Source organism: Salvia splendens, unplaced genomic scaffold (assembly GCF_004379255.2).
Source record: "Salvia splendens isolate huo1 unplaced genomic scaffold, SspV2 ctg353, whole genome shotgun sequence".
NCBI classification, from domain to species: domain Eukaryota; kingdom Viridiplantae; phylum Streptophyta; class Magnoliopsida; order Lamiales; family Lamiaceae; genus Salvia; species Salvia splendens.
In genome coordinates this window covers 1-26,256 of record NW_024598997.1, presented here as the reverse complement: position 1 = coordinate 26,256, position 26,256 = coordinate 1, and the positions used below count along the sequence as shown (strand labels likewise).

Sequence of the window (26,256 nt, the reverse complement as noted above, 5' to 3'; positions counted from 1 at the left end):
TTAAAGATGGTAATCGAGAGAGGTGGAGAAAGATTGGTTAGTCATTTGATAGAAAGAAGTGTATAGAGAAATATTTCAATGTTTGTTTTTCCCTTATATTACAAATGTTCATTCACCCTAGTATTTATAGGGTGAATGAGAACATTCTAGTACACCAATAAATGTGGTTGGTACTTTACAACACTTAGGAACTCTACACTACTTAATGTGGGCGGCATATTAATGTGGGCGGCATATTAATGTCATCTTGTTTTCCAACACTCCCCCTCAAGTTGAGTAACGGTATCCCCGATACTTAACTTGCTAAGGAATTCTTTGAATTTTGTAGGACTCAACGCCTTGGTGAGAATGTCTGCCAGTTGTTCCTCAGATCGGACAAATGGGAACTCGATAATCCCGCTTTCAAGTTTCTCTTTGATAAAGTGATGATCGACCTCCACATGTTTGGTCCTATCATGTTGTACGGGATTTTCTGAAATGCTAATTGCAGCTTTATTGTCACAGAAAAGCTGACTCCTCCGTGTCGGTGGGAATCCAATTTCTGTTAATAATCTTCGAAGCCAAAGTATCTCCATAAGACCGCTCCTGATCCATCGGAATTCAGCTTCCGCACTTGACAAGGCAACCACTTTCTGCTTCTTACTCCTCCACGTGACTAAATTGCCCCCAACAAAGGTAAAATACCCTCCAGTTGATTTTCTATCAACTGGATTGCTTGCCCAATCTGCATCTGTGTACCCATCAATTTCCAAATCTTCATTTTTCTCTAGGAATATCCCATAACTGGATGTTCCTTTTAAATATCTCACAATTCTCGTGACAGCATCCATGTGATCTTCTTGAGGCTGATGCATGAATTAGCTCACAACTCCAACGGCATATGCGATGTCGGGCCTGGTATGAGAAAGGTAGATGAGTTTTCCTACTAGCCGTTGGTATCTTTCACGATCTGTAGGTTTAGCTCCATCTACAATTTTCAACCCATGGTTGGGTACCATTGGAGTTTCAGCAGGCTTGCAGTCAAGCATACCTATTTCGGTGAGCATGTCAAGTATATACTTCTTCTGCCTTAAGAAGATTCCGTGCTTGGATCTCAACACTTCGATCCAAGGAAGTACTTCAAAGCTCCTATGTCCTTCATTTCAATTTCTTGAAAAGATTCTCTTTCAGATTCTGGATTTCTTCAATATCATCTCCTGTTATGATCATGTCATCAACATAAATAATCAAGCATGTCATTTTTCCATTCCTTTCTTTCAGAAATAGTGTGTGATCTGAATGGCTCTATTTAAAGCCATGTTTGAACATTGCCTGACAAAATCTTCCGAACCATACTCTGGGTGATTGCTTTAACCCATAGAGGGTCTTTTTCAATCTGCATACCTGCCCTTTTCCAAATTCTTCGTACAGACCTGGTGGGACCTCCATATAGACTTCCTTGGTCTTCTCAAGTTCACCATGAAGAAAGGCATTTGTCACATCCAACTGGTATAATGGCCATTCTTTGCATGCAGCCACAGAAAGAAGAGTTCTTACTGTATTTAGTTTGGCCACCGGGGAGAACGTTTCCTCATAGTCTACTCCATACACTTGAGTGTATCCTTTAGCAACCAATCTTGCCTTATATCTCTCGATTGAACCATCTGCACGTCGTTTTATGGTGAAGATCCACCGACAAGCTACTGGTTTCTTTCCCGGAGGTAGAGTACATTTCTCCCATGTTTCATTCTTTTTCAGGGCATCAATCTCCTTCTTCATGGCTTCCCTCCAGTGCTTGTGTTGCATTGCCATCTCGAAGGATTGTGGAATCTCTTCTTCTTCATAGAGAGTAGCTTCGAACGCTCTAGCCATTTCAGTAAGGTGTCCCTGGGTGAAATTTGCAACTGAGTACCTTGATTTTCGTCCTTTCCAGTCTGGAGAATATCGTCGAGGAGGAATGTCCCTCGTACTCCTGTGGGGTAATCTGTCATGTCCTGTCTCTTGTTCTGTAGGTGGCTATTCTGTATCACTTATATTTTCCCTGCCACTGTTAGCAATTTCGGGCAGAGTACCAATATTGGGATCAAAAGTTTTTACCTCAGGTCTCAAAGACCGGTCCGATAGTTTGGCTGGGTCCTGAGGCGACATGTTCTGTTCATGGGGAATTGGCACTGTTGGACTCTCAACTGTGATAGGATTTTTCTCCCCCTGAACGGTTTCTCCCCATAGAGGTAGCCAATTGAGTGCGTCACTATTCGGGTTACCTGGCTCACTCTCCCCCTGACCACTAGATTGGCTATAGAAATATTCACTTTCAACGAAGTCACAGTTCATAGTGACATACATGCGATCTGTTGATGGGTCATAACATCTATACCCTTTCTGATTTTTTCCATACCCCAAGAGAACACATTTGACAGCACATGGTGAGAATTTATCGCGATCATTTTTGGGTATGTGAGCAAAGACAGTGCAGCCAAAAACTTTGGGTTCAAGAATGAGAGAAGAGGGAATTGAGTGTTTTTTAGAGAATACCTCTAAAGGGGTTTTGAAGTTTAGGATTCCTGTGGGAAGACGATTTAGAAGGTAAACAGATGTGGCTATGGCTTCAGGCCAGGAGGTTTTAGGGATGTGGGACTCTATCAGAAGCGCACGGGTGATCTCCAAAATATACCGGTTTTTTCGCTCAGCCACCCCATTCTGTTCCGGCGTGTAGGCACATGTTGTTTGGTGAAGGAGACCTTTTTCGGTAAAGAAGGTTTTCATGCTAGAGTTCACATATTCTCTCCCATTATCAGATCTAAGGATTTGGATTTTGGTGTTGTACTGGGTTTGGACAAGGTTATAGAACTCAGTGAATTTTCCAAAGACTTCTGATTTTGATTTCAAAAAATAAATCCAAGTCATACGAGAAAAATCATCAACAAAAAGTAAAAAATATCGAAATCCTTGACCCCCCGGTAACGGGCGCAGGGCCCCAAACATCAGAGTGAACTAAAGCAAAAAGAGTTTTTTCTCTAGTTTTGTTCAACTTGAAGGAATGTCTATGACTTTTAGCCAAAACACACGTTTCACAATTCAAAACATATGAAGAAGAAACTAATTTGGGAAAGAGTAAACGGAGATATCCTATAGATGGGTGCCCTAACCGACGGTGTAGGAGCCATATCTGTCTTTCATTCAGTCCACGACTTAGCAGTGTAGTACTATGTTGGGCAATCTCATCAACGTAGTACAGTCCTTGTCGCTCAGTGCCACGCCCAACTATCGTTCCCGTCTTGATATCATATAACATGCAAAAACGAGGCTGCATTAGGAGTTTGCAGTTAAGTTCTTTCGTGACGTGACTCACATACAATAATTTGTGGGACAAGGACGGAACATAAAGACAATTGGAGAGGCGAAGGGTTGGTGATATAGATATAGTTCCCGCCCCTTCAACCTGTGCTAACTCCCCACTGGCTGTTTGGACAAAAGGTTTCTTTGATTGGGATATATCTAAAAAATCGGATTTATCGAATGTCATTGTGTCAGTTGCACCACAATCAAAAATCCAATGAGAGTCTTTTGGTCCTATTTTTGAGGACGAAGAATATGCCAGAGCTTGGACCAAGTTTGTATATGGTGTGGAGGTGGAAATTCAAACTTTCGGGTGTGATTGTGCATTTTCCGAAAGTTGGGGAAATATTTGGAAGTATTGTGATTTTCTGGGGTGGGCTTTTGGAATTCAGGTATAAGTAGAGGTGGGGTTTTGAAAATATTGGTGGGGTGGGGTGTTTTATAGGATTTATGTGGGATTGGGGGACTGTTTTGCAAAAAATGGGGTCTTCTCCTAAAAAACCCACCCTAGCCGTCCCTCTCTTTCACTCTCCAACTCCATTTCTGCTCCCACACCCGTCGACTCCCTCTCACCGTCGGCCTTCCCAGCCGAGATCGGAGACCGGTGGTCACTGGTCCCTCCTTCCCCCTCATTAATTTTACCTTCCATCCAGGTTTGAGTCGATGCAATTGATGCTTTGGCCACGTTGACTGGGTTTGCGCCGCCTCCACCACCCCCTGGTGCTGCGCCGCAATTAGGGTATTGTGGTGGTGGAGCGACGACGTTGCCGTTGCCTGTGGAGTTACCGAAGCCGCCGCCTCCGCCGCTGACCGTGGGTTTGCCGAAGCCGCCGCCGCTTGTGGGATTGCCGAAGCCGCCCGCCGATCCTCCGGTGTAGGTGGCTCGGTCTCCTCCAATCATAATGGCGGCTGCTGCCCTTCCATTCCCGGCGCCACCTCGTTTTCCATTTTGGCGAGCTCTCTTCATCTCTTGCCACCATTCGGGGTATCCGTGGAGGTGGAAGCATGTATCCCGTGTGTGTTTTTTTCCTCCACAGTGTGAGCAAATAAGCTTGTTCTTGTCTTCATCTTGTTTTCGATTTGGTGGGAATGGTGTGCAGATTTCCGGTGGGGTTTGCGCCGCTGGAGTTTGGCGGTTTCTGTGGAAAGCTCCCAGGCCGGCTGCGATTCCAGATGGGTCTGGTTCGGGCTTGAGAACCTTCTCGTTGACAGCTTCCCTTCTCACCATACCATATGCTCTGCGAACGGATGGTAACGGATCTGTATTTAGTATTTCCCGTCTGATCTTGTCGTATTTGTCATCTAAAGCCCATATGAATTGGTAGAGTCGATGCCTCTGTGTATGTTTGTTGTACTTCTCGATGCTTTTGGGGCTTTCCATGGGATTGGGATCTCTTGCATCTATTGAGATCCATAAGTCCTGGAATTTATTCCAGAGGGATTCCAAGCTCATATCTCCTTGCTTAATTGTCATCGCCTGCCTGTGTAGATCATGTACTTGAAAGGGGTCAGCTCCACTTCCATAGGTGATTGCCAGACCTTCCCATAGGTCTCTGGCTGTTTTATACTGTGAAACTTCATTCCTCAAACTGGATTCAATGTTGTTGATGATCCAATTGAAGCAACAATGATCCCGTTGTTGCCATATCGCGTAGCCGGGATCGTTGGCGGTGGGGGGTTCTGATCCTCCAGAAATGTGAGAAATCAGTCCCTTTCCACCTATAGCTCGTTCCATCAGATTTATCCAAAGGGGATAATTATCCCCATTGAGTTTGTCTTCTAAGCGGATTTCTCCCAAAGACTCCAGGTTTTGTGGTGACTGTTTTGGAGGGTTTTCTGGTATGTTTCCGGTTTTATTCATGAACTTCATGAATTCGGCAAATTGTGCCGCAAAATCTGCCATAGTATCAGCAGAGTATGGTTTGGTATTTTCTGTGTCAGAATCTGACATCTTTGGTTTTGGTTTTGCAGGGATAATGAAGGAAAGGCCGAGAAGGGTATGGGACTATGATGACATTGCTCTGAGTCCCCAAATAGAAATTTCCTGCTCTGATACCATCTTAAAGATGGTAATCGAGAGAGGTGGAGAAAGATTGGTTAGTCATTTGATAGAAAGAAGTGTATAGAGAAATATTTCAATGTTTGTTTTTCCCTTATATTACAAATGTTCATTCACCCTAGTATTTATAGGGTGAATGAGAACATTCTAGTACACCAATAAATGTGGTTGGTACTTTACAACACTTAGGAACTCTACACTACTTAATGTGGGCGGCATATTAATGTGGGCGGCATATTAATGTCATCTTGTTTTCCAACACTCCCCCTTAAGTTGAGTAACGGTATCCCCGATACTTAACTTGCTAAGGAATTCTTTGAATTTTGTAGGACTCAACGCCTTGGTGAGAATGTCTGCCAGTTGTTCCTCAGATCGGACAAATGGGAACTCGATAATCCCGCTTTCAAGTTTCTCTTTGATAAAGTGATGATCGACCTCCACATGTTTGGTCCTATCATGTTGTACGGGATTTTCTGAAATGCTAATTGCAGCTTTATTGTCACAGAATAGCTCGAATAAAATCAGAGTATCTCAACAATCAACAACTCAAAAATAAATATTATCTTAGCGATACAAGATCTCAAAAGAAGGACAACTACTCAGCGGAAACATTTAAGAGAAGGAATATGCCACGTATGAAGACATGACACATTCTAGACACTTAAATTTCTTAACTGGACTTGCTCAATACCCACTGCATCCGTCACGCTCAACCTACACATTTTTAAAAGAAATGCTTGCACATTTTTAAAAGAAATGCAGGGCTGAGTACTTGATGTACCTAGTGAACACATGTCATAATAATATTCATAAAATATTATGTCAGCATTTAAAAGTGAACTAGGGGTTTTATAAAAGACCAAGTCACCAAAACATTTTTTCGCTCAAAAGTATGACTGCAGCCCATTTTTCTCTCTCCTCGTACCATATCTGAACCTCATATGTGAAACGAGAACGTGGCCACATTCTCGATCACTGGACCGGCCAACTCGAAATATAGCGCACGATCCCCTCTGTGTACACTAGCTTGAATAGGGACTCACTCCCTAGACAAACCCGAATTCGATTAAACTCATAACTTCTAGTAGGGACTCACTCCCCACTAGGGCGATCAGATATGCACATTCTCAAAAACAAAATACGGCATGACACAATATATTTGGAATTTAAGCTCATAACTTATACTTGAAAGATATTGCGTAAATTTAAAAGTAAGCCTACATAATAATATATGATAGAAAGCCCACAGTAAAACTTTAGTTCGAAAGCCCACCTCGTTCGTTTAAAGCTTTAACTTGTGTTTCATTCCATCCTCAAAAAGCGTGCGTGAAAAGCCTTCATTATCGTGAGTGTTCCCCTTAGCCTATCTCTTTGTAATTTGTAATCTGGACCATAAATTCATAAATTCTAACCCATAAATCCGTATTAATTTGTTGACCCAAAGCTTTAACTAAAGACAAGGCCCAACAAAAATTTGGTACAATAGCCCAATTACAATAGCCCAATTACAAAAGAATCCACTTATTTTGAAAACTTCTCCCCCAATTTCACGTCACCTCTTTCTCCATCTGTTCTCAATTTTCACTTCTCATCCCCTTCGTCGTCTTCTTTCTCTCTCAAATCTCGACTCTTCTTTACAAATTCTGCGCCGACGTCAATCGTTGCTCCAGCCGGCGCCTTGCCCATTCCAGCGACCTCCACTGCGGCTGTTGCTGCTGTCTGCGCGTACGACCTGCCGCCGCTGCTGTTCGAGACTCGTCGAGCAGCCGCGCGGTGCTTTCGCCGCCCCGTCTCTCTCCTCCTTCGCTGATTTCCGCCGGCAAAATACAACACCACCGCCGCCAATGCCGCGACGCAGCAGGAGCTGCTGCTGCTCTTGATTCCAAAACTCGTTGCAGATCGTGCTGCCGTGCAGACGTGGTCGCTGCTGCCAGCACCAAGCCGACGCCGCCTTCCTCCAGCACGTCGATCAGTAGCTGCGTTCGGTTGAACGGGATCCATCACGCTCCTAACGTTGCCAATTTTCTTTCTCATACGACGCTGCCTCACTCCTTTTCTCTGTCCGTAAGCAGGATTCGCAGCGCCGTCGCTTACATGCCGCCGTTTCCTTCATCTCCACAACATGCTTACTCAACTCTGAAGGGGGCAGATTCTGCATCTCGTTGCCTTCCTCAATTGTCAACTGGATCGCTCGTTTCTCCAACTCCTTTAGCTATCTCCTTTGTTTGTTTTTTTTCTAGAATTTGGAAGGAGGGTGAAAATCGTGGGGGATTTTACATATATATCTATACATATAATTTGTAGATATGAAACTAATTTGGAGTGGTTGAGAAATCGTGGGGGATTTTACATATATATCTATACATATAATTTGTAGATATGAAACTGATTTGGAGTGGTTGATATATATATATATATATATAGGTGTGATCAAATACAAACTCTCTAAAATACAAACTATACAAACTATGTCACCGGAGTGTACAAATTATGTCAACGGACTGTACAAATTCTGTCATCGGGGGGTCGATGTCAACGGAATGTACAAATTATGTCACCGGGGGGATGTACGGAGTGTACAAATTCTGTCGACGGGGTGTCCAAATTCTGATTTTTTCGATGTCAAAATGTTGACATTAGAAAAATCTCTTATATTAACCGTTGATTAATTGTATTAAGTGAGTATGATTAAAGTTTGTATAGTTTGTATTTTAGAGAGTTTGTATTTTATCACACCCCTATATATATATATATATATATATATATAATAAATTCTGTAGAAATTTGGTTTGGTGGAGAGATTTTAGGGAAGTTGGAGATATTAAAAAAAATATCCCAAAATGCAAGGAAAAAGGCGGGCGTTACATTAATGGGGTAACAATGCGGGCCTAGAGGTTTCGCAATGCCTTCCTCCACCAACCACGTCAGGATCGCGCAGCCGCTACAGATACACTCTCTGCTCCGGCTCCTGTCCTACAGTCTTTACCGAATATGCACTTCCAAGTCTCCCAGAAAGGCCAAGACTTGTTCCGCATAAATTTGGCTTTAGAGTATCCACAACCGTGCTCTTGCCAGCGAGCACGGTTGTGGGCCCGACGCCACTATTCATTCCTTCACTCTGGCAAGAGCACAACACCCACAGTTGTGCTCTTCCGCAAGGACGAGCACAATTCAATTTAAAATTCAATTAAACAAAAACATTTCCATAATATTAAAATTCATTAAAAACCCACAATAAATATTACAAATTACAAATAAAATAAAAAAACATAATTAAAATCCAAAAAATTAAAAATTACATAATTAAAATACTAAAAATTAAAATTACATAATTAAACTCCTAAAAATTAAAAATTACATAATTATTGGCTAATATTACCCGAGGAAGACTACTCATCCGGCGGCACTAACCCCAATTATTTTTTGGAGACCCAATATCATGGTCTCGTGCGTTTGAAGTTGCGTGGGTTTGATGTGAATGGATATGGGAGAATGAAGATGAGAATGGATATGGGAGAATGAAGATGAGAATTGTGTAGTTTGATGTGAATTTTTGAGTGTGAAAGTGAGAGTATTTATAGATGAAAGTGTGTATTTTTTGGGGAAAAAAAATTAAAAAGTGGTAAAAAACAGTAATAAATAGATATATTTTTTTTGGGAAGTGAATTTTTTTAATCGTTTTTTTTAATTAAAAAAATTCAAAGGCAACGGCTATGTCGTTGCCCAATCGCCGCGCGCCACGTGTCCTGCTCGCTGGCACGGTGCTGCTCAATGCATCGAGCAGCGCCGTGCCAGCGGCGAGACACGTCCGTGCCAGCGTCGCGGACGGACGCGGATTGGGCCACCACCGTTGTGGATGCTCTTAGGGTCAACCTGTAGCAGTAAGAAAAGGAAAATAAGTACATACAGAACATGCACTGCGCTTTCCGTGCGTACATGGACTACATGTTCCCACTGTTGGTCGTCTATGTCAATCTTGTAGTTGCCGTTCGAATTAAACCCTACACCCGTCCTGTCCAGAATATTACGCGGCCTAGTGTAGCTTGTTTTCCAGGAGGTGATTTTGGACACGATATGCGGAGTGCCTTTGATATCCGACGTCGGAAATTCTTGACGAATGCTATCCTTGCACCTCTAGAGATAACCAGATCGAAACTCGTTGTCCGATTTCCACCCCAAAGCCACAAGTTCCACCAACGTCGCAGCCAAAATTTCTTCTTCCCAGTGAGACCACATACGACGGGTTCGGTCACCCTTTTTATATTTGCGACGGGGTTTGTCAGGGTTCCCTGCAAGATATGGGAATTATTCGACCAATAAAAAAACAAAACGAGGTGAGGCCAGATACCATGTCCTACAACAACCTGCAGCACTGGCGGCTCCATCAATTCCGGACCCTACAACAACCATCGACTGCGACATATTGACCTGTGCACCACAACAACAACGTCGTTAACACATAACAGCCACAAAAAAATTTGATTACAAATCAAACTCGAAAAAGAGAAAAACGACGGAGGTCGACAACTTGCACACAGTGGTTTGTGTAGACACAGTTGAGAGAGAAGTAGTGTGTATATATGCGGCGAGTTGCCGCGAATAGACGAAAATTTTGGAGGGTAATTCAAATGTTTCGTTTTCGTTCTTACCGCTTTAATCGACGGTGGAGGTAGAAGAAGAATTAAAGTTACTTGATAGGGACAGAAATGTCATAACGCATGGAAGCTACTTGCATGTTGTCAGGCAAATATGGAACAGCAAACACCTCACATATATTTACGGCTTGGTGGGACCAGTATGATACAAATAAGTCAACATACAATTATGCCTATTCAAAATGTGAAGAACCGAACGAGCCCTAAATAAAAAAAACCTATTCAAATTGTGAAGAACCGAACGAGCCCTAAATAATAAAATAAATTCTATATTAGAAAACCCAACACATTTTAAGGCCACCCGCGCAACGCGTTATGCGGGTGGCCCGTGTTTCGTTCCGCAGTGACGGAACCGGGACGGGACGCGTTGCAGCGTCTCGTCCCGTCCCCAGCACGTCCCGCAGTGACCAATCGCGTGACGTCTTTCCACGCGCCGAGGTGACGTGGCGAGCTCCCAGGCGATGCGTGATGCCCACTAGCCGGCCCACGAGTGGGATTCGTCATGCTGGCGCAATAATTTATTTTTTAAAAAAAATTAAATTGTGAAAACGGTAATGTTACCGTTTTCTATAGTCGTTTCCAATTTTTTTTTACTCTATAAATACTCATAATTCATCCTCATTTCACACACAACTACGCATCTATTCTTCACAAATCATCTCCATTTCCTCTCCAATTTTCATCTCAAATCATCTCTCTTTTATTCTTCCCCCAAATTTAATCGATCTCATGGATCCATATGAGCAAATGCGTCAAATAATGGAAGAATCACTAGAAGAAGATCGACGCCGGGAAGTGAAGGAAGCCACGCCGCCCCAAAGACGCTCCCGGACTTACATCCATCGTAACCGGGAGGAAGCCGCCGCAAGGTTAGTCCGCGACTACTTCTGCGATAATCCGGTGTGGGGAGATACCTACTTCAGTCGCCGTTTCCGCATGCGGCGACCTATATTTCTCCACATCGCAAATACATTGGCGGGCCGGGAAGAGTTCTTCCAAGAAAGGTTCGACGCCGTCGGCCGTCCCAGCCACACGACGCTGCAGAAATGTACTGCAGCAATCCGTCAGCTTGCGACTGGACAAACGGTGGATGTGTTCGACGAATACCTCCACATTGGAGACAGCACTGGGAGAATGTGCTTGCTCCAATTCTGCAAAGGCGTCTTGGCAGCCTTCACCGATGAATTTCTCCGGAATCCAAGCACGACAGATTGCCAGTTCCTACTCCGCCTTCACGAACAAGTGTATGGCTTCTCCGGATGCTTGCCAGCGTCGACTGCATGCACTGGCAATGGAAGAATTTCCCGGTGGCATGGAGGGGGTCGTACACGAGCGGCCACAAAGGCACCCACCCCACCGTTATACTCGAGGCCGTCGCCGACTACCGGCTATGGATCTGGCATGCGTACTTCGGGGTCCCCGGCTATAACAACGACATAAACGTGCTCCAGCAATCCGACCTCTTCGCCGAAGTTTTGGATGGTAAAGCGCCGGCCATCAACTTCACCGCTAACAACCGGCGTTATATAATGGGGTACTATCTTGCCGACGGCATCTACCCGAAGTGGCCAACCTTCGTGAAGACGTGAGCTAGGCCTGTGAACGCAAAGCAGGCGCTTTTTTCGCAGAAGCAGGAGGCTGCTCGGAAGGATGTGGAGCGGGCGTTCTGGGTTCTCCAAGCGCGCTTCAACATTATCAAAGCCCCGTCTCGTTCGTGGTTCATGGAGAACATGGTCGACATCATGTATACGTGCATAATCTTGCACAACATGATTGTCCAAGACGAAGGACCCGAGGCGGAAAATTGGTTCGACCCCGAAGCCCCCGGAAGCTCAACAGCCAGTAGTCCGCCTCGAAGTGGAGTGCATCCGTCTATACAAGAACGGTTGTCTATTCGGGCAAGGACACGTGACTCTTCCGCCCACACCCAACTCCAAGATGATCTCATGGAGCACATTCGGACAAACTTTGGTGGAGGAAATTAAATTATGTATTTTTAATTTTTTAAGGATTTTTAATTATGTTTTTTTTTTATTTTTTACTAATTTTATGTTGTAATGTTATTTATTTTTAATGAAGTGTGTTTTTATTAATTGAATTTGGTAAAAAAAATGAAATTGAATGAATAGTAATTTAAGGGACGGTTAAGGAACATAGGAGGGTTGTAGGTTCCGTCCCTTAGTTAAGGGATGGAGTAAAAAAGTACAGTGGGGCCCGCAAATAGTGTTTTAAGGCCATCCACAACGCTGTTGCTATACCGTTCCTTAAACTACTATTTGCGGGCCCCACTGTACTTTTTAACTCCATTTCTTAACTAAGGAACGGAATCTACAACTATCCGTCCCTTAACCATTCCTTAAATTACTATTCATTCAATTTCATTTTTTAATTTTATTTCCAACCAAATTCAATTAATAAAAAACACACTTCATTAAATAAATAAAGTTACAATATAAAATTCGCAAAAAAAACATAATTTAATAATTTCCTAAAAAATAAAAGTATACAATTTAATAATTTCATCCGCCAAAGTTTGCCCAAATGTGCTTAATTAGATTCTCTTAAAGTTGGGTGTGGGCGCTAGAGTCGCGTGTCCTCCGCCTCCCGTCGTCGATCTTCTTCAAGTGATTGTTCCATTATTTGACGCATTTGTTCAAAAGGATCCATTTAAATTTGGGAGAAGAAAAACAGAGTTGATTTGAGATGAAAATTGAGGTGGAAATAGAGAGGATTTGAGAGGAATAGATGTGTGTTTGTGAGTGAAATGAGCATGAAATAGGAGTATTTATAGAGTTTAGGGATTAAAAAAAATAAAATAAAAAACTAAAACGAAAAAAAACGGTAACATTACTGTTGCAAAAAAAATTTTTATTTAATTTTATTTAATTTAAATTCTATTTTTTTTTAAAAAAAATGAATTATTGCGTCACCGTGACGAAACCCACTCGCGGGCCAGCGAGTGGGCGTCACGCATGGCCTGGGAGCTCGCCACGTCGCCTCGGCGCGTGGCGAGACGTCACGTGCCGCATCTCGCGGTCGCGGTCCACGGGACGAGCTAGGAACGGGATGGGGACGGAACGGCCGGCTGCAACGCGGGCCGGCCACGCCACCCGTTGCAGACGCCCTAAGGGACGGTATAGTGACAGCGTTGTGGATGGTCTAACTCCATTTCAAGGCCAATTATACTAAAAATATAATTAATACAGATGCATACATATATACTCTCACGAGAGACGTTTAATTGGCTTCTCTCTCATCCCGTTCATGTTGAAGTTGAGGTCAGAACTCCGAATTGATTCAATGAGCTTGCTTCTTTCTTCTTCTTTAAAATTTTTTCACTTCACTTTATTTTGTCGGTCACCGTTGGGCTGTGTTATCCATATCGTGAACATGCTTTTCTTATTTGCTTTGACCTTAGGCGTTTCCAGTTAAAGGATTATTAAATTCTTTTGGAATTAATCGTTTGAAAGATTAATTGTGATTAATTTTATTGAATAGCTCGTTCTGATGCTTCATGTCTGGATTTTGTTGAGTTTTGAGATTTTGGTAGTATCATAATAGTGGCTGCAATCCATCTTTTTTGTTCGATTTTATTTTCAAAATTACAACTTTCCTTAGTGTTTTTGTCCCCTATAAATTGCTCCAATCTTGATTAAATTTTATGGTTTTGCTAGAAATTCTGTTCTGTGTGGCTTCTGTGTTTTGGACTTTTGGTGGACAAATTTGGAAGGGAAGGGTTAAAAAAGATGAATCTTTTAGCAGCGCTGAATTGTGTTCACTTTTAGCACTTCCAATTTTATGCATTTTAGGGTTATATTGCCGAGTTAGGATTAATGGAGCTAAAACTTGTTACAAATTTGAAGCTTGTTTTAGTATTTTTGTGTTTTGGACAGAACAAAGGCTAAATTTGTTGAATTCCTTTGCTTTTCTGCAGAATATTCTGAAACATTGAGCTAGCTATTCTTGTGGATTCTTTCTCCATATCTGAGTAATAATGGCCTCAGAGGAAGAAGACATGAATCTAATAGAGATATTGGAGGAGAATGTGGCTATTGACACGAGCAGATACATGAGCTATGTCCAGTCTCCGAGCTGTGGCGCCATAGCAACATTTGGTGGCACCACTCGCGACACCTTCGAGGGCAAGACTGTCTTGGAGCTGAGGTACGAAGCATACGTCCCCATGGCTGTACGATACATCAAGACGATATGCACTTCTGCAAGATCATCATGGAACCTGAATTCAATTGCAGTGGCCCATCGCTTAGGCCCCGTTCCTGTTGGTGAAACAAGTGTTTTCATAGCAACCTCAGCCGTTCATCGTGCAGATGCCTTGGATGCTTGCAAGTTCATCATCGATGAGGTTAAGGCATTGGTTCCTATATGGAAGAAGGAAGTTTATACCAATGGCGAGGTTTGGAAAGAGAACTCTGAGTTCCTCGAGAGGCGGGACGAGCTCGGGAATTCAAGTTGCCAGAAAAAAGTTGTAGTGGATGGACCAGAGAGAAAGGGTTGCTGCGGAGGAAAGGTGAAGATGCCGCCAGAGGCATGAGATGATGTGTGGTGATGAAAAGAGAGGCCTTTTGTTGTTGTAATACAAGGATTGTTTTTAACATTTTACTTGTGTAAACTTGTAGTATCTTGAAACATTGAAAGCAAGATTAACAAACACAATTTACACATCATTGGCTTTACTAGAAACATAAATTGAATTAATTCATTCATCAGTACAGTCAAATGATCTCTAATTTGACTTGAAATTACTAATATAGTAAACGGTTGTATTTACTAACAGTAGCAGCAAATTCAAAATGGAACTGGAATGAGAGCACTGGCAGGAGGAATGAGTGCAACAGCTCCTCTCTCTGGATTTGTGTATTTCCGATACACAGCCTTGAGCTTGTTCTCTGCTGCTCCGAAGTGGAAACTGACCAGCATCTTCGCGCACTCCCTGATATATATCAATCAGATACGCCGAGAATCAATTAATACACACGTATTATCTAAAGTCAGATGGAAAAAAGGATAGTATAGTTTTGCATACATCAAGTGACCCTCAGAGTAGCCAGTGTAGTGCTCGAGTGTCTCAGTCCACGAGGGGCTTCTGTTAAGCGCACATCGTGCAGCATATACAGCAGAAGCCGCAATCTTGGAAGGACTATGCTCTATGATCCTTGTGTAGCTCATCAAGCAAAGTTCAGCATAGAAGAACACCATGTTCTCCATCTACAACAAATAAGCAAGCATTCAATTTTCACATTCTTTAAATGCAAAAATATGTGAAAATTTGTTTGGATGAATAAATCTTAATCTACCTCCTTATCAGAAGGGACAGATGCTTTGATGTATCGAACCAGAAACACGTAAGGTGTTGGAACAGTCAGGTACCACTCCAGCTTCCCAAGAATAGCCTTCTCCATGAAAAGCACTTGCTCCCTCACATAAGCATTATCTGATATGGCTATAAAGTCGCTCACCTCCGGTGCCCATATCTCCTCGTACTTGCAAGCAATCAGCATCGAGCTCATGCCCACCAACTGAAGCTCCCTTCTCGGGACAGTCTTCACTGCAAGAAAACGGTCCACTATGTTGATGGTGAGGTAGAGGCTCTCCGGCACCAGTTCAAACTTCTTGTGAACTTCAATCAACCAATCAACCAGAATGCCTCTCATTTTAGAGTTAACCTCTGGCTGTGAGTCAATGTAATCATGAACTCTGCCATCTTCCTGATTGAGTCAAAGGATTGAAACATGTTACACAAACAATCAATGATGAAGGTGAGGATGAAATCAATTAGTATGAATCGCACACCTCTGTTTGCTTATAGAAATTGTACATATCCTCAACATACTCCACTGCTGCCAATTCATTATCAGCATCAACTGCATCGATGTCTATCAGATTCTTCAGCTTCTTAGTCACTCCAGAAGCAGCCTAAGAGAACAAACCGATACCGTCAGAACAAGTTCTCAATATGATGTTGAAAATAATCTCAAGTAGAAGCATCTAACTAAGTCTCACTTTGCTTCGAGCAGTGAGGATTGCAGTGAGACTTTTAGCTGATTTCTTGGCTATCACTGCATCATTCTTTGGCTTAGCAACAGCAACGCCTTCCTTCCTATTCATGGCCCTATTAGCTTTTGCAGCACCATCTTTTGCCACTAGAATGTTGGGGTTTTCCGCCTGCTGTTTCTGTAGATGATAACAAGAATCAGCTGTGGGAAAAACATAGAAAACAAAACAATCCAAACGCCAAAGAAGTGCATTGAGCAGAATTCTTTTTTTAAGGTCTTGCCTTGCAGTTGTTCTTGTCTTGAACTTGACCATTTGCCAATAGCTGAGCACCAAATCTCCTTGTTATAGGACGAGTGATCTGATTCTGCGGCTTTCCCTCAGCTACCGGTGCTGGAACCAAGTTTCCGATATCTCTCAAGACCCTCCGATTCCTTGCTTCCGGCTGAGGATTCTTCTGCTTCCCTCCTCCAACTGATAACCAAATCAAGAATATTGCTGTGTGAGATTACTCGTCATATTAAAGAAAAAGCAATTCTTAATATGTAAATCGTTACACTTCTCCAACATTAAACAAACACTCAGTTCAAGACAGTCTAACTCAACAATCATAAATTTTAGGCCAGGTAAAGAAAACTATGAATTTCCTCAATAGAAAACTGAAACGGAGTGAATAGCCTATCATCAAATCTCCAATCAGATTGAAAAGTAAATTGATGGATGAATAAATAATTCTAAAACCTAATTTCAGAAGGGCTTTGAGAAGAAACACAAATAAAAAACAGTAATGAGTGGAAATAAATTGACTCAAAAAGAAGAAAAAAAGAACGATCAGCGCCAATTGTATAACATACCGATGGGTTGCTCAGGGGCAGCGACAACTCTTGAAGCCATCTCCAAATCTAATTCTTCCTCTTCTTCTTCGCTTTCGATTTCTTCTTCACGGCCACCGAAAACCTCTCCAAGACTGGTCCAAAACGATGACAGAAGCACACCGAGACGGCCGCTGCGTGTCTCTCCTCCTTCGGGTTTATCTGTCGTCGCCACAATGCACAAACCACAATCGGCCTTCTCTCTGTAGAAATCTGGTGATGGAAGAGCGACAATGGAGAGAATGAGATTTCGCAACAACGGTCATATATAGTTCAGCTTCGAATAGGGTCCGTTGGATCTCTTATGATCGTACGGTTTCCATCCGCACTAAATTTACTAGCCGTTGTGACAGAGCACTTAGAATTACCGTTTGATAAATTACTCCACTTTTTAAGTTTTTTTTTCTTCTATCCCATATATATTATGATGCGGCACAAAATAACTTTCTATTTAAATTTATAGTGGCGATAAATATATTTTTACTATTATAAAAGGTATTGTTAAAATAAATTTTTACTATTCGGTTGGTTTGTCAATAAGTTTTGTGTTCGATAACTTTTGTGTGTATGTGTTCGATTTGTGACAAGAGAATATGGTTGATGATGGTGCTCTTACAACAGCGGCATGGGAATGGAGAGTGATGTATTCGGTGGTCATGGGTCATGGCGCTCTGCAACTAAGGATGAGGCGATGGTGTGTGAGTATGTTTTAATTAATATTTATTTAATTAAAGTGAATTTATTTTATAATTGATATATTAATTAATTAACATTTGATTCAAACTTTATTAATTAAACAAGTTTTTATTATTTGTTGCATATAAATGAGATAAATATATTTATAAGAATAAGAAATTAATTTGACAACTTAATCCACTAGTATAACTTGCAACATTTTAATCTTGGTTTTAATCTTATCAAACAATAACGTGTAGAACCAATAGTAATTCAATCTTCATTTTAATATCCACAATTAATCTTTGTTTTAATCGAGGAATGCTACCATGCGACCCCTCATATTATAATATTCTCACTCGACTCTTGAATATTGTCATCATTGTTCTGCTAAAAAGTAGTGAATCCTCATAGTGTAATATTCTCATTTGACTCTTAAATATGTATATGTTATTATTGATCAACTTAAAGTTTTTTAGAAACTTTTTTTTGATATATCAAATACAGTAATTACATTTTAATAAATTTTATTTTCCATGTATAGAAATAGGTATTTCTAGTTTGCAGATGCAAGCAACTCAAAACTGGTGATTTAGTAATTAATTGATAATGAATCCAAGAAGAAAACATTTTCAATTTGCCCAAATCATTCTAAATTTTCGAAAACAATACTCACTTCGTGCTAGAAAAACCATCATTTTTCAATATTTTTGTATATCTCACAACAATTTTCATTTCTTATTTTAGATATTATTCCACCGCCAACTCAAAAATTATTATCTTTACTTTTATCAACTTATTCACGCTCGTATCTGACCATTATAACACTAACTCCACCCATATTACTACTCATGGCTCACCTCTTTTTTTAAGAGTAAACTACATAAATGGTACCTGATATTTTACTTTCGTACATAAATGGTACCTGATTTTTATTTTATATCATTTTTGGTACTTATAAATCACATTTTTTGTACCTGATGCAATTTTCACCCCAAAATACCCTCTAAACAAATTCATTTTTTCATTTGTGTCATAAAGGGTTTTTGGGCATTGACAAAACTAGTACCAAAAGTGATATTATAATATCTTCTCTCATTCTCCTCCCTCTTTATACTAGTATTATTATTAATTAATATTAATATTATTATTTGATGTTATAAATTAATAATTAATTTATTTTTTAATATCATTTAAATATACTTAATCATAATTATAGTTATAATTATATTTAATTATTATAATAATATTATTGTTATAATAGTAAAAACTAGTAGTAATTAATAAATAATAATAATTATTTTATATTAAATTAATAACTAATCAATATAGTCCTAATCAAAATTTAAAATTGTGAATTATATTCATAATGATAAAGAGTTGAATATTTTTAGTTAGATGTTTCAACCCTAAAATGAGTATAAATAATTTAATTAAAAATATTCAATTAATCTAATTACTTTAAATAATTAATTTAATTAGGTGTTTTGTTATTGATTTATATTATGAATGCGATTAGATGTATGTATAAAACACTAAAAAGAAAGAAGAAAAAGAAGAGAAAAGAGAGAAACATAAACTAAGGAGAAAAAAGAAAGGAAGATAAAATACTAAAAAGAAAGAAGAAAATGAAGAAAAAAGAAAGAAGAATAAAGTAAAGAAGTAAAAAAGAAATAAGAAAGAAAGACAAAAAAATCACATATTTGGTTCTATTTAATTTAAATTTCTAAAAATATCCTCCATAACAAAATAATCACATGTTTGGTACCTAAGGTTATTATTGTCATGCGGTATAAAAAATGATATAAAATAAAGATCAAGTACCATTTATGTGCGAAAGTGAACTTTTTTTTTAAAACATATGCCACCAAAGCTTCTTTTATACGGGAATGGAAGTGATATAGTTTTCGGACAATTATACGTATATTTATACAAATCAGTGACAGAGTATCAATTGGGGATGTAGCTCAAATGGTAGAGCGCTCGCTTTGCATGCGAGAGGCACGGGGTTCGATCCCCCGCATCTCCATTTTTTAAATTATTTTTATTTTTGCTATTGTTTTTATTTTTAAACGATGGAGTACTAATTGTTGCTGATTATAAAGACAAAAGATCAAACACTAATACACAAAACAACAGATACAAATTTCCCACGTTTTCATTGAAGCCTTGATTAGAAGCTAAAACTTATTTACATCATTTAAATCTTATCATATCTAGAATTTACAAACAAGAAACAGTGGTCTATGTTCCACTCTTGTTGCTAACAAAAACAAAGGGTGAAAAACCAACAAACAAAATACTACTAGTATCAAAGTATAACAGAGCTTTTGTGGGGAGGAAGGCTATTAACTTTTATAAATGTTCATTAAAAAAAAGCACTTCAAATCTAAAAAGCATTTCAAATCTATAAGAGACATCAGCAAAAAATGCATATTAATATCACAAGTCTCCCACTTTACATTACTGTAGAAACAGACCAAAATCACACAACTTTTATTTGGACGACAAAAAGATATACACCTACTAAAAAGCATACACAATTAAATTGTACCTCTCCTCTTGATCTCGGCAGATGGCTCTAAGTAACACGTTGAATGAGTTCGACTGCGCCTTTCAAATTGTTGTGTCTGAGCTCCATCTCCGCCCATTCACACCAAATGCTAGCAAGATCATCCACAGCCTTGTGATCAGCCTGCACAGCCTTAGCAAGAATGACCCGGGCATTCGAGACTTCTCCATGAGCCTCATAGATGGGATCAACTCTCCTCACAGCTTCTGTGTATGTCAAAATCTGTTTTGTCGGATTCCCTTCGAAAATCCTAACTCTCTTACGCGCCACGCCTTCACATTGTGGTGGTTTAAAATAGTCTTTGAAGAAAGAGTAATACTGGTTATAAATCATCTCCCTAAAACCACGCCCATTATATCTTTATTCAATAAGGTATGTTAGTATTATTTACGCCAAACAATTTTTTTAAATATTACTCTATTTCAATGATAACAATTTCACAATTTATTATACTACTTAAATAATTCTGCATATTAGCATTGCACAATTTGCATAACGAATTTAGTACTACTAGTTTTGCATGAACAATATATTTTTGGTTATCTCTAAATCCCATTTTTCGCACGTAATTACATCATCATAAGGTAAGTGTCGATCTTGCCAATTTTTTAGATAGATATAATATTATTTCCTAAATTAGTATTATTATAGTCGTATCTCGTTTCATTCACAACAAACTATGTTTTGCATTGCCATAAGTTCGTTTTGCATTAAATTTTTGTTTCCTTCAATTGCAAAACTTCAGAGATGCAAGATATTTTCAATTGTAAATCCTTTTTTTCCATCATCAAGATATTATCGCGAGGCAGGTGTCGATATTGTCTAACTTTCGATAAATACTAGTAGTGATGGATCCGCGAATTTCTGATGTTAGTAAATGCTGGTAGAGAATAAAGACTACGACACAAAGAATTTACGTGGTTCGATTTACTGAAGTAAATCTACGTCCACGGGAAGAAGGGAGGGCAAGATTGTATTGCTTGATCTGGGATTACAGCTTACAACACAGACTTGCTATATGATGTTTTATCTCTAGAGAGCTTAACCTTTTTCTATCTGATCTAAGTTCTATTTATACATTGAACTAAGATCGTGGCTTGCATCACCACTAATGATGGTTGTGGATGTCGTGGAGGTCATGGCCTAAGATCGTGGATGTAGCGTAGGTCATGGCCTACGATCGTGGCCTGAGTTGACACCACGTGGTAGTGGGTGTGTTGGAAGTTGTGGAAATCCTGTATGGGTCCACTAACTCCTTGTTCGGTCGAATGCTGAGACCGAACTGCTTTGGTTGCCGATCTGAGAGTAGAGCTTGCACTAACTCCTTGTTCGGTCGAATGCTGAGACCGAACTGCTTTGGTTGCCGATCTGAGAGTAGAGCTTGATGCCGACCTGAGAGCAGAGCTTGATTGGTTGGCTTTTACCGAGCTGTAGGCTGAGGCCGAACTCATACTCTTCCTTGGGCTTTGGGCTGATGGGCCGTCATTGCTGTTGGGCTTGTTTAGTACGCACCCCATCACTACCCCCCCCGAAGGGCGAAGTGAATCACTTCGGCAAAGTGAGTCACTTCGGCATTCTGGATAAAGGCAAGGGGGAGGCTGATGTCAGGGGACGTGCCTTGCATTAAATGCGACAGTAAAATCCGGCCGTTGAATCCTGAAAAGGTGGGATTCGAAACGGTGCGACGATTTTGAAATCTTCGCCGAATCTGATAAATACCTCCTTTCTTCATCATTGAAGCACTTTTGCGACTGCTTCTTCTGCACTCTCTCTTTTTTGCGAAAATTCTCTCTCCGCTTTCAAGAATTTCTTCAGACTTTCTTCACCTTCAAAAAGTAAGAAAAATGTCTTCTTCTTCTTCGTCGGAGTCGGGTAGCGGTAGGAGAGGCGGTAAGGGGTCTTCTGGCCGGAAAGAGTCCGGGAGAAGACCGTAGAGTATTTCCATAGTATTTTGAGTAAGGATACTGTGATATCCCTACCCGAAAAATACTTTTTTCCTGGGGGAAGGCGGTGGTACCTGACGGTGATCATAGGGCTGACTCCCCGCCGGAGGGTTACGCCACCGTGTACGAGGCCTGCTTAGAATGCGGGCTTCGTTTCCCCCTCCCTTCTGCCTTTATAGATTTACTAGATTTTTTTCAGCTTCCTTTAGGCCAGGTGACTCCGAACTCTTGGAGGCACTTGTCGGCCTTCGCTGCCGAACTCCGTAATTTAGGAAGGGATTTGTCTTTGAAGGCGATCCTTAAATTCTTTCAATTTAAGAGGAAGGGGTCTTGGTTTTACTTGATCCCTGTACAGCCCTTTAGGGCCTTTTGTAAAACGAAGTGGCCGAAGTGGCAAAACCGCTTCTTCTATTATGATAGGACCGCGGCTCCTAGTTTTCCCTGGAGAGGGCCGAAGTCCGTTATCCGTCATCCTCGGCCTGAACCGTTGGACGAGCTCGATGGCGATCTCAACAAGATTCCCATAGTTAGGAAACAATACACGGAGTCTGAGCTCGTCAAGGGCGACGTCGTGTTCGACATCTCGTCTTCGGACGAAGAGGCCGAGGGTGAGGATTTCTCTTTATCTTTATGCTCTACTGCTTTAACGAAGAAAATCTGACTTTGCTTTCTTGCTTTTTGGCAGTGTACATGCTGAATAAGGCTATCCGAAAGTCCTCCGAGCTTGTGGAGCCGGAGAGGCAGAGAGCCCCTCGCTCGCGTCTGAAGCCGAGAAGAATCCGAAGAGGCAAAAAACCTCTTCTTCGGATCCGAAAGTGCCGGAGTCGTTCGGCTAAAGGGAAGGGAAATTTCATGAGTCCCCAAGAGTGCCGGGGAAAGACCTGGTCATCTCCGAGGTGGTTGCAGACATCCCGGAACACGTCCCTGAGCCTTTTCAATGGCCGACGAATTTTGTGGAGGTAAGCTTTCTGACTTGGCTTCTTTTCCACATTTTTGATGGCCATTCTGTTGAGTTTTTTCCTTGTTCATCTTCAGAGAGCCAAGCTCGTCTCCGTGGAGCTCTCCAAAGCATCCCACGACTACGAGGAGATGCAGAAGAAGTTGCATCTTGCTCGTAGTCTGGCCGAACAGGCTGAGGCCAAATTTGAGAGGGCCCGAGCTGCTAGGATCTCGGCTCAGGATGAAGCCCGGTCAGCCAAAAACCAGCTCATCATCCTGCAAGAGCAGACGAAGCACCGGGAGGCTCAAAGGAGGCTGCCGCCGTGGCTGCCCAGGGGGAGGCTCTCCGTGTTTACACGGAGAAACTCTTTTTGAGCAGCCAGTTCTCGGCCTTTGTCGGTAGTCTGGTAAGGCTAATTACCGATAAGGGCGAGCAGGGGGCCGACGTCGTGCTGCCTCTGTACAGCCGAGAGATAGCAGCTCGGCTTCAGAATCTGCCGCTCCTTGAGGAGCTCGCTTCATCCTCGGTCCTGCTTTCTGCAGACCGAGTCCGGAGTTGTCGAGCTGATCGGGACGAGAACCTGGAGGCTATCTTTGCCTCCGTGGGACCCGTTTCACCCGCTTCGACTTACAACGGAGAGGGTGAGGCCGAGCCGCTGGAGCGGAGGCCGAAGTCGAGCGGGCGGGCATCCGGAGAAGGAAGCCGATCAGGAGGCGGAGGCGAGGCCGGCAGGATGCGAGGCCGAGGCTGAGGTAGCTCAGGAGAAAGAAGCTGAACCAGACCGAGGAGCCGGAGACGAAGCTGCGGAGTATGATTTCGTCTCCCTTCTCTTAGTCTAGTTTCTTCCTTGTAAAATGGCCTTGAAGCCCTCCTAGTGTAAAAAATTTTCCTTGTGAATGAAAAATTCTCTACACTTGTCTTCGTATAGCTTTTCGTACTCGCCTTTATTCCTGTTGTATTTTACTATCTGCTCGTACAGCTGCCGAACTAATATAGCTGCTTTGTACTCAAGGAGATGGAGATACTTCACTGGAAACGGCTGTACTCTTCGGCTTTAGACGAAGCTGAGAAAAGAGCTATAGCCGATCAGACGAAGAATGACGAGCTTCTGGCTCGTTTAGTGAAGCTGGAGGCCGATAATAAGGACTTAGAGTCCGATAAGAAGGATCTGGAGGCCGAGCTGAATACGACCATTGCTGAGAGGACTGCGTACGAGGATTACATCCGTGTGCGCGGGGGAGTGACCATATCAGATGTTCAGAGTCGAGTTGACGAACTGTGGGAGGAATATCATGTACTCCGGAGGAACAATGCGCTGGAGAGCTCGGCTTGCCAACAAGTTTGAAATCATTGCGGCGCTGGGCTTCTCGTACGACATCATTCTTTCCCGGCGTCCCTCAATCGGAGATTCCTTAGGCATTTCCCGCCAACAGATGCTCGCACTCCAGATCAAGCCTCTGGTTCCCTTGTTCAAAATCCTACTCCCAGTCAACAACGAACTCCGGAACAGCCGGAAACGTCAAGACGAGAACGGGCTCAGGAGCAACCGGAATCGTCAAGACAGGGACGGACTGAAATTCGCCGAGGAGTTGTGACTATGAGCGAGCAAGATCAGCAGATGCTTATTGCAGAGACTCTTCATCGCCGAGGGGTTAGAGCTTCTGGGGCTCGCGGAAGAGGTGTTGGGTCGAGGATAGCATCTCGTCGACCTGCTTATTCTTCATCTGCTCGGAACAACCGAACTCGGCTTCCAGAGGATTTTGCAGATAGGTGGCTTAACTTTAGCAACCGAGGACAGTAGAATAGTCTTTGTAATGGCGTAATGCCTTCTCGTAGGGGAGCTGAATTGTCAGCCGAACGAGATTTAATAAATGAAATTTTTTCCTTTCGCTTTTATCACTGCTTACTTACAGCTCTGTGAAACAATTTCATCGTGCTCGTCATCGGTCTTATGAAGTGAGCTTCTTTTGATCGACTCGTATTTGGACTTTGAAGTAAGCTTCTTTGACCGGACTCGTCTTTGTCTTATGAAGGAAACTTCTTGACCGACTTGGTTTGTGTTCTAATTTGGCGATTTTTGTCGCCGGGATCGAACTTTCCCTTGTCCTAATTCGGCGAGTTTTATCGCGTGATCGACTTTCCCTGTTAACCGAATGGTCTTATGCAGTAAACCTCTTTGACTAGACATGGTCGTCCCCGGTCTTATGAGGTAAACTTCTTTGACCGAACTTGGTCGTCCTAATTCGGCGAGGTTTATCGCGTGGATCGGACTTTCCCTTATTGCAGTTCTTTTCAGACGAAGTGCTTATTTCTTAAGCCGAATTGTGGTCTTGTATCTTCCTGAGAAGCTTGGACTCACAATCGTTGCTTTATGCAGTTCGTTCAGACGAAGTGCTTGTTAAGCTGAATTGCGTCTTGTATCTCCTTGGAAGCTTGGACTCACAATCTTGGCTTATTGCAGTTCGTTCAGACGGACGCTTGTTAAGCTGAATTGTGTCTTATATCCTCCTTAGAAGCTTGGACTCACAATAGTCTTAATAATCGATCTAAAAAGTGGATCAGTCTTTAAAGAACGATATACCTTGGTACCATTGTAAGAGACGACAAGCACATAGAGACAAAACACATAGAGAAAAAATGAAAAAGATGAAAGGAAAAAAAAACTTTAAACTTTTTTTTTTTAAAAAAAACGACAAGTAAAAGGTACAAGTAAGAAACAAACAAATAAAAACATATACCCTATGACCGAACTAGACACGAGACGGACTGACCGGATTTGCTCTTACAAGTGGAACTTCTTGAGGTTGGAGACGTGCCATGTTCGGGGTACTTGTTCTCCTGACATGTGAGTCAATTTATAAGACCCTTTGCCGAGGACTTCTGACACCCGATATGACCCTCCCATGTGGTTCGAGTTTGCCCAGCTTTTCTGCTCGGCTTACTTCGTTGTTTCTCAAGACGAGATCTCCCACTTGGAAATTGAAGCTTTTTCACCCTTTGGTTATAATACCGGGCTACTTGCTCCTTATACTTGGTGCTTTTATGCACGCCAATTCTCTTCTTTCTTCGGCGAGATCTAGTTCTGCATTCTCAGTCCGTCGTCATTTTCATTTCTGAGGAGAAAATTTAGAGTTCGGGACTGGGTACGCCGATCTCCACCGGAATTACGGCTTCAGTGCCGTACACCAGACTATAACGGAGTTTCACCGT

At 41.8% G+C, this 26,256-nt stretch overlaps 2 protein-coding genes and 1 non-coding gene across 3 annotated transcripts; 2 read left to right on the top strand and 1 right to left on the bottom strand.

Moving 5' to 3' along the window:
- The first annotated feature begins 13,425 nt into the window (after window positions 1–13,425).
- On the top strand, window positions 13,426–14,671 carry LOC121789837 (molybdopterin synthase catalytic subunit-like). The gene has a single exon (XM_042188187.1). The coding sequence runs from the start codon at window positions 14,027–14,029 to the stop codon at window positions 14,582–14,584; it is 558 nt and encodes a 185-aa protein (XP_042044121.1). The 5' UTR covers window positions 13,426–14,026; the 3' UTR covers window positions 14,585–14,671.
- A 51-nt stretch (window positions 14,672–14,722) lies between these two features.
- LOC121789836 (G2/mitotic-specific cyclin S13-7-like) lies at window positions 14,723–17,132 on the bottom strand. The gene is made up of 7 exons (XM_042188186.1): window positions 16,899–17,132; window positions 16,328–16,518; window positions 16,054–16,224; window positions 15,844–15,966; window positions 15,348–15,758; window positions 15,077–15,258; window positions 14,723–14,983 (listed from the first exon to the last, which is right to left on the bottom strand). The coding sequence occupies exons 1-7, from the start codon at window positions 16,936–16,938 to the stop codon at window positions 14,839–14,841; spliced, it is 1,263 nt and encodes a 420-aa protein (XP_042044120.1). The 5' UTR covers window positions 16,939–17,132; the 3' UTR covers window positions 14,723–14,838.
- A 2,415-nt stretch (window positions 17,133–19,547) lies between these two features.
- On the top strand, window positions 19,548–19,620 carry TRNAA-UGC. Its single transcript has one exon. It is a non-coding gene; the product is annotated as a tRNA-Ala (tRNA).
- The last annotated feature ends 6,636 nt before the right edge of the window (window positions 19,621–26,256 follow it).

Excerpts from the sequence above, each read along its gene's own strand:
- LOC121789836 (XM_042188186.1), bottom strand. The coding sequence starts at position 16,938 with ATGGCTTCAAGAGTTGTCGCTGCCCCTGAGCAACCCATCG. Across the intron at positions 15,759-15,843 it reads ATTTCTATAAGCAAACAGAG|GAAGATGGCAGAGTTCATGA; the intron begins GTGTGCGATTCA and ends TGACTCAATCAG. Across the intron at positions 15,259-15,347 it reads CTGTCCCTTCTGATAAGGAG|ATGGAGAACATGGTGTTCTT; the intron begins GTAGATTAAGAT and ends TATTTGTTGTAG.
- LOC121789837 (XM_042188187.1), top strand. The coding sequence starts at position 14,027 with ATGGCCTCAGAGGAAGAAGACATGAATCTAATAGAGATATTGGAGGAG.